At 36.6% G+C, this 16,792-nt stretch overlaps 1 protein-coding gene across 10 annotated transcripts in view; it reads right to left on the bottom strand.

The window, feature by feature from the left end:
• Pde4d (phosphodiesterase 4D) overlaps positions 1-16,792 on the bottom strand; it is a 1,369,518-nt gene that overhangs the window by 371,285 nt on the left and 981,441 nt on the right. The window contains exon 1 of one of the 10 annotated variants that reach the window (XM_020178767.2): positions 1,446-3,305. The exons of the other annotated variants lie outside the window; for them this stretch is intronic. Coding sequence (XP_020034356.1) covers positions 1,446-1,570 — 125 coding nt within the window. The 5' untranslated portion in view covers positions 1,571-3,305. Of the gene's footprint in view, positions 1-1,445; positions 3,306-16,792 lie in introns of those variants that run through there. 10 annotated transcript variants of the gene reach the window in all.

The following is a 16,792-nucleotide window of genomic DNA, read 5'->3' as shown; positions in this document are numbered from 1 at the left end:
GAAAGGTGATCACTTTTAAGCAGATAAAGAAGGTAACAGGGATAAGGATATTGCATTTATGTATGGGATTGTCACCTTGTGTGGGTTTGTGTTAACAACCCTCTAGCTAGAAAGAGAGAGAGAGGTAACTGACAGAACCAAGTTGTGCAGGGTGTCTCAGGACACAATTTGCTGACTGTTCCTTAAAATAGTTGATTGTAGCTGGCAGCCTGTTATAAATTAAAAAAGTGCCACAGTCAGACAGACAGGCTTGATATCCTGGGAAAAACTAAAATATAGGTCTTCACTGAATATAAAAAAAAGCTCATTCCCATTAAATTAAAAAAAATGAAAACAAAACAAACAAAAAAGAAAGAAAGAAAAAGAACCAAAACAAAACAAATCCCAACAAAGCCACAAAGCCCAAGGCATGTCTGAAGGTTTGCAAATTTCTTTTTTAAAAATCACTCCAAAATGTCTAAATGTTCCTTCAAGTTTATAATACAGTCAAATCTGGCACATGGATGCTTTGTAAGTGCATTTGTGTGTGCTTAATTAAAAAAGGAAACACAGAAGAGTAAGCTGGTAATGGTAGTCTTCAAGTAAAATACATTGCCTTCAAAAGTTTAGATTTTTTTATTCTGGGAATTCATAAAATTAGGGAGAACTGACATTTTCACAGAGAAAAATGAAACATCTTTTAAAATGTTTCTGAAGCTCATTGTTAAACTCTGAATAAAATGTCTTTATTTAAAAACCAAAATTGAGGGAGGACTTTTGGGAAACATCACTGCTATTTTGATAGGGCATTAAAAAGTCTGGAGGACAGAAAGAATCTACTTAGCATACATCGTCTGTCCCTGTGATGAAAACACAGAGTTCTGCTCTGAAATTCCTAATTTTACATGAGTTTGCCTGGGTATGTTTTGGAGGTGGTGGGGGTGGGGTGGGGGTTGGAAACTATGAGTTAGCACAATTCTGGAACACTGATCAAGAAATGACAACTTCCTTATAGGAAAAACATATTGCCCTCTGCTGGAGTGACCACATGAAAATGAATGCTTTCGGTGCAGTTATAACACAGCTGTTGCACACTGGTATTAAGGAAAGACAGATTGTGAGGTGCTGGGCTCCCTGGTACTAAGTGCTGCCAATAAACATATCCATTTATTTCGCTAAATCCTCTTTCAAATTCCCTTTGGGGATGAGTCTGATGGCACTAACAATCTCTCAAATTCTTAAAATCTATAGACCTTGAAACCAGATTAGCTTTTGCTAAATTGCTAAACTAAGAATAGATTTCGGCTTTCTCCTTAGGTTAATTTTTGCCCAAACTCTCCAGTATGCTGAATTTAACAATTATTCTCTCCCCCTGACCCCCCCAGTACAGCAGATCTCCAAAACAGTTACCAAAGGGTAACAAACACATTTTCACTGACAAAACAACTAGAAAGGAAAACAGTTACCATCTCTTCTGGGGCTTAATGTCAATTGGCTTGTTGATTGCATAAGGCGATCCGTGAATATAAGAGCTTCGGAATCTAGCCATCTTCCCCAGCGTTAGGTGCTCACAGCTGGTTGGCAAACTCATTTTATCCAAAAGGCAGGAAGTAAAAGCAAATCTTAGTAGTCAGCCCAGCACTCCTGGGAAAGCTGGAAAGAACGTGTCAGATAATGGATTTCAGCCATATGCAGCTCCCTGGAGCCGGGTACTTCTTTTTCTTCAAAAGTAAACGTCTGTTTCTCTGAGGCTACATGCTCTACCTTGTTTTCTGTTCATGGATACGGAAGCTTGTTGCTTATTTCCAACCAGAGTAGAACTCTAGCCAATTATTGGCTGAGCAGATGAAATAGAAACTCTGTAGCTTCACAAAAGCCTACTTCCACTCAGACCAAATCTCTGAGCAGGCAGCAAGGTCTAATCCATTTTCATCTAACGTCTAAAAGGATGTCAATTTAATGCAATAGTGTTGAGTAAATCAGCTATTTTCCCATATACCAAGCATGCATCTGATGGGAAGGGAATAATCAATAATTTGCTATATCTTCAGGGACGAAATTGTTTGCTAAACCGATTATAAATAAGAAAATCAGACAGGCACATGGAAATGATTATGGGTGGTTTCCAATTTTCTGGTCAAAAAATTGTGGGTTCTCGTTCATAAATTACTGTTCACAATAGAACTGAACTCAGCCTTCAGGAACATGAAAAACTGTAAGCAAAGGCCTGTGTGTACTCTTGACTGTGATACTTATTTTTGTTCTTCATCAGACATTTTTCAGAAATGCAGCCTCTTTGGATGGAGAGCTATTCAAAAATTAATAATGAAATTTTTACTAATTCTATGTAAGCGAATTTTTCAAAGCAGTGCAATTAAAGGTGACAGTATATAATTCTATCCAGCGCATTAATCTCAGGTGAAAGTTACAGCTTTCAGTAGTCCACAGTTTTGACTAACCCTCACTCCATTTTCTAGACTTACAGCAGCAACAAAACCATTCAGCCCTTGCTTGTAGCTCAAGATAGCAGGTGTTCAGAGTACTGTGTAGGATAATTTTGATATTTGAAAAAATTATTTCTTGCCGGGTTTATTAGTTACATTTGTTGTTACTGTGATCAAATACCTGTTAGACACAACATAAATGAGGAATTATTTCTTTTAGCGCATCGTTTCAGAGGGTTCAGTCCACGGTTACTTGGTCACGTGCTTGGGCAGAAAATCACGGTGGCAGGAGTGTGTGGCAGAGGCTAGCTGTTCACCTCATGGCAGATAAGAAGCAGAGAGAAAGTTACAGAAAGGGACTAAGGCAAGATATAGCCCCAGTGACATGTCTCCAATGAGTAGGCCCTATCTCCTACTCTTTAAGACTTCCTAGTAATGTCATCGTGAGTTATGAATCCATCAAGAGATTAATACACTGATAAGATCAGAACCTTCATGATCCAATCACTTCCCAGAAGTCTATCAGCCGCCAACCAAGCCCCCAGTATCTGAGGCTACAGGGACATTTTGTACTCAAACTGGCATAGTGACAAAGGTGACACAAGCCTATAATTCCAGCACTCAGAGGTTTAAATAGGATGATCATGAGTTTGAACCTAGCCTGGGCTCTACAGAGAGACCCTAACTCAAAAATAAATCCATAAATAGGAAAAAAAAAAAAGAATGTTTATTGAGGTTTTGAGTATATGCAACCAGTTTATTTAAGAATCCTGGTGCCTGGTCAAACAAAATCTGTTGATAGAAAACTGTATTTAATTCAGACAGATGCAGCTTGAGTTTAAACAATAGACACCATTGAAATTCAGAAATTTAAAGTTTGAAAATGTAGATAATTTTCCATTTGACAATAAAAATTTCTATTCAATTATTTTCATCTATGTATATTTATATGAACATAAAATGATACATGCTCTTTAAGTGTGGGATCTTTCTTTGTTACCCAGTCTGGCCTTGAGCATCTAGGCTCAAGCAATTCTTCTGCCTCAGCCTTCTGAGTAGCAGGGATTACAGGTATCTGCCAGTGTCTGGCCTTGCTTTTGTTAATGTCAAATAACACATATAATACACGGCATATAAATAAACTTGTTCTTTTTCTTCCCATTAATTCTATCCTTTGTCTTTACGCTTATTCTACCAAATATATTTAGACATATGCACACATGTGTGTATATGGTAGTACACACATGTACACATAATACACATGCTCACACATGTACAGGCCTTGCTCTTTTTTGTGAAGTGGAATCATGCTACATATAATATTCTGTAAGTACTTTTGTACTTAAAATCAATCAGGGACAATTTTACAGCGAATGCATGAAGATCTAGTGTGTTCTTTTTAAAAGTTACATTTTTACTGATTAGTGCTTTTCTTCCTGAAAATGGGTTGCTAGAACATAAATTATGTGCATTTCCCTTAATATAATAGTTCACAGGCTCACAAGTCACATGAACGCCCCCATTTAAGAATCCTAAGAACAAAAGCACAATAAAGCAAGATAACTTAGGAGTTTTGTCCAGCAGCAGAATATAAGAGCTGATTTATTTTGTGAGAATTTCCTAAAGGGGGTAACAATCAGAAATTGAAGGGCATGACATCATACTCTATGGAAAAGAACGTCCTCTCATGGGTAAAATTCTTAGCAGGGACACTTTTGCCTGACTGGGCCATGATTTACCAAAAGCATGGAAGGGACTCTTAGGATTACTTGTACTTAAATTGGGATGAGAAGAGATTACTGTTCAAGTCCAACTTGCCAGGATGCCAGAACATCTGAGAACTCTGGCCAGTTAACAGGTAATGCCTGTAAGAGAACACTGAATGTTCCGATCTGCAACAGCGCCCTGTCTCTGGGGCTGGAAAGTAATAGTTAGGAACTTTACCTTTGAGAAAATAAGAATACCCTGGAGAATTTAATTTCAGTCTGCAACTGGCTTGCAGCAAAATAGAGCTCAAATCTCACTAAGTATCACCAGAACTATCTACCTGTTTTGTGTGGTTTTACATATTATGATTTCTGTGACCGACAGGCATGGGGTCTGGCACACATTCTATTTATCACCCATGATTTTAAATCCTTGAGGACATTAAAACAAAGGCAGAAATCACATTTAGGTGTCTGTATCATCAGTGTTCTTCAGTATACTATGGATTGTGATGCAGGTAACGTCCAGCAGAGCAATTAAAAGCATTTGCTAGCAAGTACCAGTTGGAGGCTATAGGATTTGCCGTCTTATAACTGCAATAATATTTATTAAAGAAGATTCTTTCAGCATTTAGCCAAGACTAAGTCTAGCAATTTGAAAAGTTGTGGGAACTTTTAGGACAGCAGGAAATTATCTGTTCACAACCATATCAGCATGCAAAAATCAACTGAATCATTTCCCCTGGCTTGATTTCCCCTGGCTTGTGACTTGCAGGGACTCCACAGACCCCTCCCATCCAAGTCTTGTTTTCTGCTCCCTGCTTAACCCCTGGACTAGTGAGCAATGCTCCCTGGGCTCAGATATTTCCCTCCAACTCTCTCGGGTCTTTTGGCCTCCACACTTCCTGGTCAATGCATCCGATCAGAGACTTCAAATACTTCTTAAGTGCTAAAAACTTCCCATATCTTTATGTTGTTAACATCAACCACTAATAAGCAAAGTACCATTTGAAAGTCTCATGGGTACTTCATTAAGCATTTGTAATTTAATTCACATAAACTCTTTTTCCCCTATCTTCCCAACACATATTTCTCCCTGTGTCTCTGGCACTACCACGTTTTAGCCAATGATCTGACCGTCACTGCTAATCAGGTCACAAGTCCCACAGACTTGTAGGACTAGTAATAATCCTACTAGTACTAATAGTAACAATTTATAAAACTGACACGAATCAGATACTTTCTGTGGCTGGCAGGAATTCATGTAATTCTCATGAACTCACGTGAGTTGGACACTAGTGTTATACTCACTATTAAGATAACAAAAACAAGGCACAGGGGATTAAGATGTATACCTGGGTCACAATGAACGCTAGGTGATAGAGTCAGATTTAGGAACCAGTTAATTTGACTCCAGAGACCACCGTGTATGTTTCTCCTATCTATACGGTGTACTTTCCTTAAGAGCTCTCCTGCTTATCATTTTTTTCATATTTTACCTAGACTTAACACTTCCAGTTTTTCTTCCTCAAATCTACCCTTCTGCTTGACTGCCAAGATCATTTTAGAATGGAAATTTGAACTTGTTAGTCACTTGGTTGGAATTATTCAGTGACTTTGGTGAAAAAGTTCAAAATTCAGATGTCTAAATTCAGCATATGGATGGTCTTGCTCTCTCTTCTTCTCTTTTATCTGCCCCCAAGTAACACCTGGCAGTGACCTTCTTGGGAACAGCCTACATTTTAATACCTCAAGGCCTTCACAAGGGGATAAGTCCTCTAACTTTTCTTTGTCTCTACTTCCCTTTTAAGTGTTATCTCTTCCAAAAAAATTTTTTTTAATTTTTCAGTTTTACTTAGATGCTTCTTATCTATTTTTCCATCTACATATGACTCTCACACTGCTTCATGACTATTCATGTATTTATAACTCTCCCTGGTGGCACTATCGTTGCTTGGCAAGTTCTGTCTTGCTTATTAAATCAGGTAACTAAAGTTGTAAGGTGCTCATGTTCCTAAGACCTATTAGATTCTTCTCTTAGCTACTCTGCCAACAATAATTAAAATTTTGGTGATTGAAACAGGTCAGAAGTAATATCAATCCCATATTCAGTATATATGATCAAACAGGACTATTTTGCCAAAAGAACCCACCAGAACATGAGAGTAATGTCTTTTCTTAGGGAGTGAAGGATGTGTATGGATTTTAATAAAAAGTGAGGGGGCTACCCTGTCTGAGCTGAAAGTTTCAGCTTAGTAAATAAAAATTATCAAATTAGTTATTCAACTATTTGAATAAAGACAGTATCATGGGTGAGTGTTTTGAGAATACACTGGCGAATTCAAAATTTATTAATTAGTTAACGAATTTTCTTCTGTGACAGGTTAGCTACTTAAGGCTATGTATTAGGATTTTCTGATAATCTACTTCACAAATACTGCAATCGTACTTCACAGTCTTATACACAATGGTTATAATCGGAAGAAAACACCATGAATGCAGATGAAACTATAAAGATTGTCACAGTGTTTTCCAAAATAGTAAAAATGTAAATTTCCTTAAGATACTTAAATAAAATATGAATATCCAGTCAATGTGACTATCATGTGTCCATTAAAGTGATAATGTTGAAAAACTTCCCTTGGTATTTTCTCCAAGGAGTTGAAAACTTATGTCCTTGAAATTATCTTCACTGATTGAGACAAATGGACCGTTCTGGTGGAAGATGTTAACATTCTGTGATATTAATAGTCTCAGGAATTTTACTAACATGACTTAATTTCTCAATTGTGAAAACCACTGAGACTAAATTGTATGCCTTTTAGAATTTAAGGACATAAAGACCTATGAATCAGCTAGTCTACAGGCCTAACACAACTGCATAACAAGGACAACTGGATTAAATTAATGTATGGATTCAATTTTATAAGAAGGCAAGTTTGTGATGAATGACCCACAGCGTCTCATTTCTCTTTAAAAAGCTATATTCTCAAACTACTGAAGTCTCTTTTGAGAACAATTTCTTTCAAATTCTATTTTATGTATTAAATGCCAGTACCTCAAAAGCCCAGCAGAAAGGTGTTAATGATATAATATTCAGTTTATTTAACTTACAGAAGTAAGGGAGAAGTCCACTTGGACAAACTCTTTGAAGCTCTAGAAGAGTAAGTTCATGAAGTAAGTAGCTAAGTAAACTTTCTTTGTTCTCGGTTTTGTTAGACACAAAAGCAGGAAAGTGGGCCTTGTGCCAGTAATGTTTAACAGGGATATGAAATTATGTTGTCTTCTATTCTCACACTCAAAAAACGTCCATACTGCTAATAATCTTATCTCAACAAAACATTATACATCCAAAGTTCAGGTTGAACTAAAGTAGCAATAAAATGATGCTCATTCACTGGTTTCATTTAGGCCCACACAATTCAGGTCTCCAAGCTTTCTATCACTGTTTGAATGTTAAACAGAATGACATTTTGCTTTAGAATGCATGGAAATGGAAACAAATGAGTTTAATGTACACAACAGGCTTTGACAACATGTCTTCTTTGACAGATACGCTATACTACTTCCTATACTTTCATACAAAAAAAAAAGCACAGTCTACTCACCAGTGTTCACTTGCAATAGCATTTCCAATGTTAAGAAAGAATTAAAACATTTTAAGCTTATTTCCAAGTAGCCAAATGTCTTATATCATTATAAAAGCACAAGATAAGATGTAATCATGCTGTAAGTTTTATATGCTGTCAGCTCACTGGTTGAACAAAGAGGAGGTGTCTTTGGCAAACACTGCTCTGTATTTGGTTGTTAGATGATTTTTAAAAAAAAAAATCTGTGAAATTATTCTTCTACTTCAGTTACTCAGCCAGCCAGTTAGCATTAGTTGAGCATATATTTTATATACACACAAGAAGTGAATGACACAATTCTTATCAAGGAAATACATTTATACACATGTGTGTATGTGTCATTTGATGTCCAATTTATGCATCATGACAGAACCAATTTAACTGACATGATAGAGGTAGGAACAGAAAGTGATACAACATCAGTAAACTTACGTGAAAAATTGTTGGCTAGCTTGCTTCAAGCTTATATTCAGCTTATAATATCATCTACCGTTATATTGCATTTTTTAGTGTTTCCTTTTTTTGAACACAGGAAATCTTCAATTCAAAGAACTGGATATACAGGTATTAGAGGATTGAAAATGCCAATGTCATATAGAGATAATAACTGCAGAACGTATCTTCTACTTGTATAGCTTTTGGAACAAAGAGAAGAATTTAGGCTTATTAAAAGTGTTCTAGAATGGACTATAAACAATTAAGTGAGCAGTTCCATGTCTTATTTGTCTTTGAATTTTCCAGTGTCCAAAAATTGCTCTAGACATAATGCCTAGTATATTTCTCTGCACATAGTAGGTGCTCAGTAAATAATTGTTACAAAAAAGACTTGTACCCATATTTTATCAATATTGATTTTTTAAAAGTAGGAGACCCTACTCTTTAGTTTGCTACATAGTGTATACCAATGTGCTGGAATTATTCAATGGTCCTTCCTTTTGCTCTCAAAAGCACCATTGTTTGGACTATAAATTGGGTGGCTATCATTGGATTCTGGAACTTCACACTTGAAGGTTGCTTCAGCCACTTGGGCGAAAGCAGTTCAAAACAAAGATAGACTTTTACTCATTACTGCTTCTCCAAATCTATCTCTATACTCAAATATTCTAGAGTCTGCATGGTGACCCAAGGTGAGGGGTGGAGAACAGATGACAGGGAAACTTCTGATAAACTAAATTGGATTAAATAAATTTAGAGAAGAAACAAAATGTCAAGGAGTGACTATGTAAGCAGATACTCACCTAGACATTCTCTTAAATTTAGATGATACAAAAATTGTTTTCTTTAAGGTCTGGAGGTTTGGCTCAAGTTGTAGAGCACCTGCCTAGCAAGCGTGAGGCCCTGAGTTTGAAACCCAGTTCCAAAAAAAATTACTTCCTTTAAATCCATACAGTAGTGAAATTCATACATTAAATCCATATAGCAATAAAATACCATTGTAATTGTCAATACTTCCAGATCCCAGAATTCATTAAAAACAATTAGTAAGTTATTTGTAATATAAGTAGAGAACATGAATAGTCAGAGCCACGTGACTTTGGTTCACAACTCTGTACTGTCATAAAAGGCTTAGGTAAATATGGGGGAGAAAATATGCCTTTCTAGCATTCATTTCCATGATATTTAAGGTTTATTCATTCATTCAAAAATATCTGTCCAGTTACTATTTTTGATGTTGGGAATCCAATAGCAAACAAAACAGACAATAAACAGTTGCCTTCATGAAATTGGCATTCCAGTAGAGATGGGAAGATGGACATATTATGGGATGATAATACATGAGAGATGATAACTGACATGAAGAAAATACAACAGGAAATGGGCACAATACAGGGGTAGGAAGGAGAAGGGAGCTTGCCTCACTGTCATGGAGTCCTTGGGATTAGGAGCAAGTCTTCCTTTGATGACTGACTCAAAAGGATAAAGAGAAAAGAAAACTATGTAGAGGCTAGGAAGAAGACTCAGACACAGGCATTGTTTAGTACAATAGCTATTTGATGAATAAGTGAGTGAATGAACAGGTGCTATTTGCTGCAATCAGGAGACACCTTTGAAGGGGGCAAAAATCCTATGATGCTAACATGACCTAGAACTTGACATTATTGAGATTTTTCTGTTGCTAAACTGAAACATTCCTCTTAATTAGTGAAAAGAGAGCCATTTTTTCTGTCATGATTCCTTTCTTTGTTGATTCACTATTTCTATGTTAGTCATTAATAATTTAATATAAGTAACTGATTTAGCAGCTACTTAGAGTTTTCCTGTTAAATTTGATGAATGAGTCACAATTCAGGTGGAAAAGAAAGTAAAGGCAATTATGGAAAACATAAATTAAGAGTAAATCAGTAGGATAAGATATTATTGACTACCTTAATTATTTAGCAACAGAAGCTGGTGCTAAAATTTTAAACAGCTTTAAAAAATTTAAATGTCTTTCTGTATTCCCCACAGACAAATAATCAGTTACAAATTCACTACAAGTAACAATGACAGCTAAAATATCTACTGAGTATTTGCTTGATGCTATTAAGCACTATATGCCAAAATCTTTTCATGTAACAGATCCTCCTAGTTGTATGGTCGACTGGAAGTGACTGGAAATGCAGCCTTCCCCTAAAGTATAAAGGCTCTCCAAAGAGAAGCCAGTAGCTGTCATTAGCAGGGGAATAATTTGTTACATAGGACAGCATGCTTGTCTTAGTGAAGATCTAAGTATCACAAAATTCTTTGTCCCAAACTGAAAAATCAAGCCTGAATCTTTTGTCACATGACAGCCCTGTGATTGTCTGAAAAGAACTTTTCAACTTTTCATCCTCTTGCTTTTCTGGACCACATAATGTCAGTTCTTTTTGACTGCTCCTGAATGGTCATAATTGCTCCCTAACAATATCATAATTTCCAATGTTTCATCACCCTGGCAATGTGCATGTAGAATATCTCCTGCTTGCCGATTTCTCTTAAAGAAATTAATCCAACACACCAGGTGTGATATGACTGTTCCAAGTCAGCTTCAACTCTCTATTCCCTGTATATCAACAAATGAGGCTAAAGACCGAATCTTCCACATAGAAGTTCCCTGATTTACCAGAGAAGTGATAGTATGATAATGTGAAGCCTTTTTGTAAATTAGGACATGCAAGCAATAATGATGGGCTTTGGAAAGACATTTTTATTCATGCAACCGGAAGGTTTGTGAAAGAAAAGTGGAAGAAATTATATCACTCGGAAGACCATTCAGATATTAATTTGACTTTGTAACATGAAAAGTCAATTTAGCTGAGTCCAGGGCAGTATAACTTGTGGAAAGTGTCAAATAGCAAACAGAAATTGGGGAAAGAAAATGTGGCTTACCAAATTAAGCATACATTCCACACAGGTTGGTGACAAATCTGCAAGTTAACAGCTGAATGCGAAAGCAGAAGGTCAAGTTGCAACATCAGGGTTTGAACTCATTGTCCTGTTAGACTCCTTGGTTAGACAGAGCCCACATTCAGCAGGAAGAGTGTCTGTACTCAGAGAAAATTCAAAGGCAAATACAGTGTGCCTGAGAACAATGTTTAAACAAATGGTACCATTTTGTCAGGCCATAAAAAGACAGGGGTGATTTAATGATTGGTTTCGGAGCCTTTTTGCAAAGAATAATGATGCCTTCTATCCTCTCTTAGGAAAAATAAAGATGTGCTCTTTAAAAATAAGCAGAGGGAATACATGCAGCAACATAGGAACATGTCTGACAGTGGAGGGCTGGCTAGGAAGCACTGGGCTTGCTGGGAAAACCTTCAGAATGTCCTCTAGGGCCCTTCCATTCAGATTTTCCTGCCGTAGCAGGTCAACAGGAATGGCCTAAACTAAGGACGGACAACTTACGCACCTAAGTCAGGTGTGGATAGGAAAAGTCAATGGTGTCCAACATCATGCGCTACCAGAAGTGACATCTTTTTGTTATCTTTTCTCACTGTTTTACACTATCAGAAGTCAATCAATTAATCATTATCTTGTCTTTACAAACATCCAGCCGAGCAGGAAACTTTGACACAGAAGGATGATGAAATGGGCCTTGCTCTCACAAAGTGTACAGTATTTTTTGAGAAGAAAAGACTTAAATACATGAATACATTTTTAGTAAACGTGAAACTGAATGTAGTGTGCGGTTCAAACCAAATGTTATAAGAGTTCAGGAAAAATCAATATCTAGCCATTCAGTTTACACAGAGGCTCTTCCACTGTACCACTCCAGGCCAACGACAGAATCCCGAAAACAAAACTGATTGCATGTTTTCTAGAATATGAATATGACAATTTGACCATTTCTTTTATGAAAGAAGGGACACGAAGAAGCAGATAAACGGCAAATGTTACACTCAGAGGTTTCTACAATATTACCTTAAACAATGGCTATGTCTACACTTTATTTTTTATTTTCAGAATTCCTGAACTGCATGTTCCATTTAGGAAAAAGCATGTACTCTGTTGTTCTTTCAAATACGGGAAAATCAATGGTGTAATTACATGGAGAGAGAAAAGGTTAGGTCATCTGACTTACCATTGTCATTACTATTATGAATAAGACAGTCCAGTATCTAGAATTTATGTAACATGATTATTTTGCTATCATGGACAATGTTAATCCTTAAGAGGATAGATGGTTTAAAGCATATTTTAAATTATTCAATGAAGTATGCTTTTTAAACCACAGATGCGCATTGGTAGAGTGGATACATTTACCATTTAACCTTTGCTTATGTTTTTGCCCTTATATATTCTAAGTAATAATCCTAGTCAACTGAGAAATGTCCATTCCTTTCCTTTGACTTTTTGGGTACAAAGGTGATAGAAACCAGACAATGGGGGAATATCACTGAACTTAGTCTGGAGATTAGAAGAAAACTACAGAAACAGAAGAATACATGACTTTTCTTTGGTGGTATAGTAGGACAATGTTGAGGTTACAGTCTTTTCTTAACAAGCTACTAAGACTGAACAATTTGAGATCAAGTCAGAAAATATCTATGTCTACTCACTAGTGCCTTCAAGTGGACCGTATGATTTTAGGAAGTAAGCATATGACTTAAGAGATTTATAATAACCAGAGCACATTGTCTTTAAGCTTCGGGCTATTTCTCTCTACAGTACAGTCAGAAAACTAAGAGTCCCTCTGGGAGTTTTTATTTATTATATTTTAATCTACATATTTTAATTATATATATATATTAATAGGGTTCAGTTTGATATTTCAATTCATATGTACAATATACATTAATCAAATCCAGCCTATCAGATGCAAACCCAAGATCTGGCTATAGATCTTGGGCCTTGCTCATTGTATTAGTTCATTACCCATTGCTATAACAAAATACCTAAAGCTAGATACTTTAAAAAGAAAGGAGGTTTATTTAGCTTGTTTTGGAGGTATAAGGGCATTGTGAAGGCATCTGCTCAGCTCTGGTAAGCACCTTATGGTGGATGGCATCACAATGGCAGGAGTGTATGCAAGAGCAATCTTGAGATAAAATGTGAAGAGGGCCCATCCTGTCTTTTATAAGCTCTTTACAAAGCACTTATTCCAAAAGCTCTGCAATCACCTCCTTTGTTGTATATCAATAATTATCAGCCTGTCATAGTGGCTCAAGTCACTAGTAACCCTAGCTATCTGAGAGCCTGAGCTCTGAAGGACTTCCAGGCAAGCTGGGATAAAAAAGTTCATGAGACTCCATCTCAACTCCAGAAAAAGTTGGGTGTGGTGGCACATGTCTGTCATCCCAGCTACAGTGGACATCATAAAATAGAAGGATTGTAGTTCAGGCGAGGCTGAAAAAAGTAGACCCTTTCTCAACAATAACCAGAGCAAAAAGGGCTGGAGGCATGACTCAAGCAGTAGAGTACAAAGCCCTAAGTTCAATCTCCAGTAGCACCAAAAAAAAAAAAAAAAAAAAATCCACTATATTATGAAAAACATGCATGCGTTTACCAATACAGAGTTGTACTTAAACCAATATCAATACACACAGTCAATCTAGTGAGGAAAGAATCATTCAATAGCCCATTTTTCATACCCTCAATAGACATATATTGAGTTTGTGTCAGGAAACACTTTCCCAACAGAACTGACATGTATTGTTGGTCTGGTTTATGGCAACATCTCTACAATTTCTGATAACTCTGTCCCCAATATTAATATGTCATTGAATTGATCCCTACAGATTCAACTGCCTGAATATTTATCCTGTTGCACTTTGTCAGCAGTTGTAAAGATAATCAATTGTTTAATGAGAATTTAAGAAGACTGTCCACGTGACCTTGATAATACCAACTGATTTAGTCAAAATTATTGGGCATCATGCAGACAAAATGACACAGTGAACAAAAACAACTTTCAAAGCAGTACTTTCAGGCAGGCATAGTTTACATTCAGTCTTAATCAAATGCTTTAGATTAAATTTCATAGTGTGGAAATTATGTTATGCTGGTTATTTATGTGTACATGTTTCTTTTATATATGTGCAAAGAGAACATATATCACTTTGGAAAAAATACAATACTTTCTTCTGCCTCACAATATTACTTATTTTCAATGGTTAAAAATATTATAAAAGAATAAGTATGATGAAAAGCAGCAATTTTTAAGATGGTCTCTTGTCACTGACTACCTTTCACCTGAATAGCTTAATGTTGGCTAGGTATAAAAGAATCCCCCCACTTAGTTTAACACTAGCAGCCCCAATAACTAAATAATTGAGTTAGTATGATTTGCCAGTTTGGGTTTCTAATACAACAGAGGTATTTGTTTAAATGCAGAATATGGAAATTTTCAATGGAAATAGCTATAAACATTTTAACTATGTGTGTATGTATTATATAACATATACAATCTTTTTAAAAAAGAGTACATAAACATTACATATAATTTGCAGACCATTTTATATTCATTAGATATAATTACCAAGAAAACTACCTGTAAAGTAACATGAATGACTTTTAAAAACACATACAGTAAGCCTGTCTTATTTGCAGATACATTACATGTGGTTTTGACTAAGCACTATCAAATAAATAATCAGAAGAAATTTCAAAAACAAAAATTTTAAAATTCCTACCCATGCATTATGTGCTCAATGGGTGTGGAGAAGCTCTCAGTCAGTCCTGCATTATTGTCAGTTGTGAATCATTGTGTGATCTGCTGAGTGTTTCCCTGTTCTTAACTTTATGGAAATCTGCCTCCCCTAAAGCAAATGGTGCCCAAAAGGCAAGGTAAAATCAGTGTGCTTAATTTAAGTGATCAGGTGAGAATTTTAAATTTGTTAAAAGGTGGCATGTCATTAGCGGAAGTTGGGCGGCTTAAGTTATGGGAAAAAATGAATCAGGCATCCTTATCAGGAGCAAGAAATAAAATCTAGATTTTGGTACATAGTGTTAATATGTACAGCTTTTGTGACAGAATGTGCCTTACTCCATGCACTTTCACATTAGGGAAGCTCAGACCTCCTGTATGTACAGTATAGGGAAATGTGAGTAATTTTAGAGTACTGACCTCTATGCATTCTGAGCAGTCACAACGATGATCTCCTTGGAGCCATAAACTTGTGGATACCACATGCAAATTCAAACTTGTGTTTCCTAAATGATTGACCTCCATGGATAAATAGAATACGCTTGCTAAATAATAAACCTGAGTGAGTAGTACTAGAACTAAGGATATTTGGAGCATATTTTAGGAAATTATCTTACAGGCAATTTCTTTTTTAAAAAATACATGCTTTTGTATTGTTTATTCATTTATTCATATGGGTATACATATCCCGTCCACTGACCCCCTCCCCCTCTCCTCCACCTGCCTCACTTCCAGGCAGAGCCTGTTCTGCTCTTTTCTCCGATTTTGTTGAAGAGAAAACATAAGCGATAATAAGAAAGACATAGCATTTTTGCTGGTTTGAGGTAAAGATAGCTATACAGAGAGATTCCTAGCATGGCTTCCATGCACATGTGTATTACAATTTGAATTCATTCATCCCTCCAGACCTCTTCACTACTTCCCAGTCACCTTCCCATAGTGGCCTCTGCCAGTTTAAGGTTACTTTATTAGCTCCTCTACAGTGTAGAAGACTTTTAAGTTTTAGTTTTCCTTCCCTTTCCCTATTCCTCCTGTACACGTTCTCCCCTTAGTGTGTGACCCATGTGCAGTAACATTACTGCATTTGTTTTAGGTCTATTGTCTGCATATGAGGGAGAACATGTGATTTTTAGCCTTCTGATCCTGGCTAACTTTTCTTAAGATGACGTTCTCCAATTCCATCTATTTACTTGTGAATGACAAAATTTCATTCTTCTTTGTGGCTGAGTAAAATTTCATTGTGTATAAATTCCACATTTTCTTAATCCATTCATCAGTAGTGGGGCATCTTGGCTGTTTCCAAAACTTGGCTATTGTGAATAGTGCTGCAATAAACATGGGTGTGCAGGTGCCTCTGGAGTAACCTGTGTCACATATCCTTAGGAGTGGTATTGATGGATCATATGACAGATCTATGTTTAGTTTTTTAAGAAGCTTCCATATTGTTTTCCAAAGTGGTTGTACTAGCTTGCATTTGTACCAGCAGTGTACGAGGGTTCCTTCTTCTCTGCATCCTTGTAACATGCAATTGCTAACACACATAAAAAGACAGCCTTTTTTGACAGTTACTTAGCTAACTGCATCATGAACTCTTTATTTATTGGCAATACTGTGGTTTGAACTCATGGTTTTGTGCTTGCCAGACAAGTGCTCTATCACTTGAGCCATGCCCCCAGTCCTTTTGCTTCAGTTACTTTTCAGATAGGGTCCTGAGCATTTTGTCTGGGCAAACCTCAGACTGTGATCCTCCTACCTCTGCCTCCCATGTAGCTGGGATCACAGATGTGCTCCATTAAATCTGACTTATTGAGATGAGGTTTCTCTAAATTTCTGCTGGTCTTAAACTGTGATCCTTCTGATTGCTGCTTCCAGAATAATGGGGTTACAGGTCTGAGCTACTGGTACCCGTCCAGAGCATCGACATTAACC

Source organism: Castor canadensis, chromosome 6 (genome assembly GCF_047511655.1).
Source record: "Castor canadensis chromosome 6, mCasCan1.hap1v2, whole genome shotgun sequence".
Lineage (NCBI taxonomy): Eukaryota > Metazoa > Chordata > Mammalia > Rodentia > Castoridae > Castor > Castor canadensis.
The sequence above is the reverse complement of the archived record's forward strand: the minus strand, read 5'-3'. Positions and strand labels throughout refer to the sequence as shown.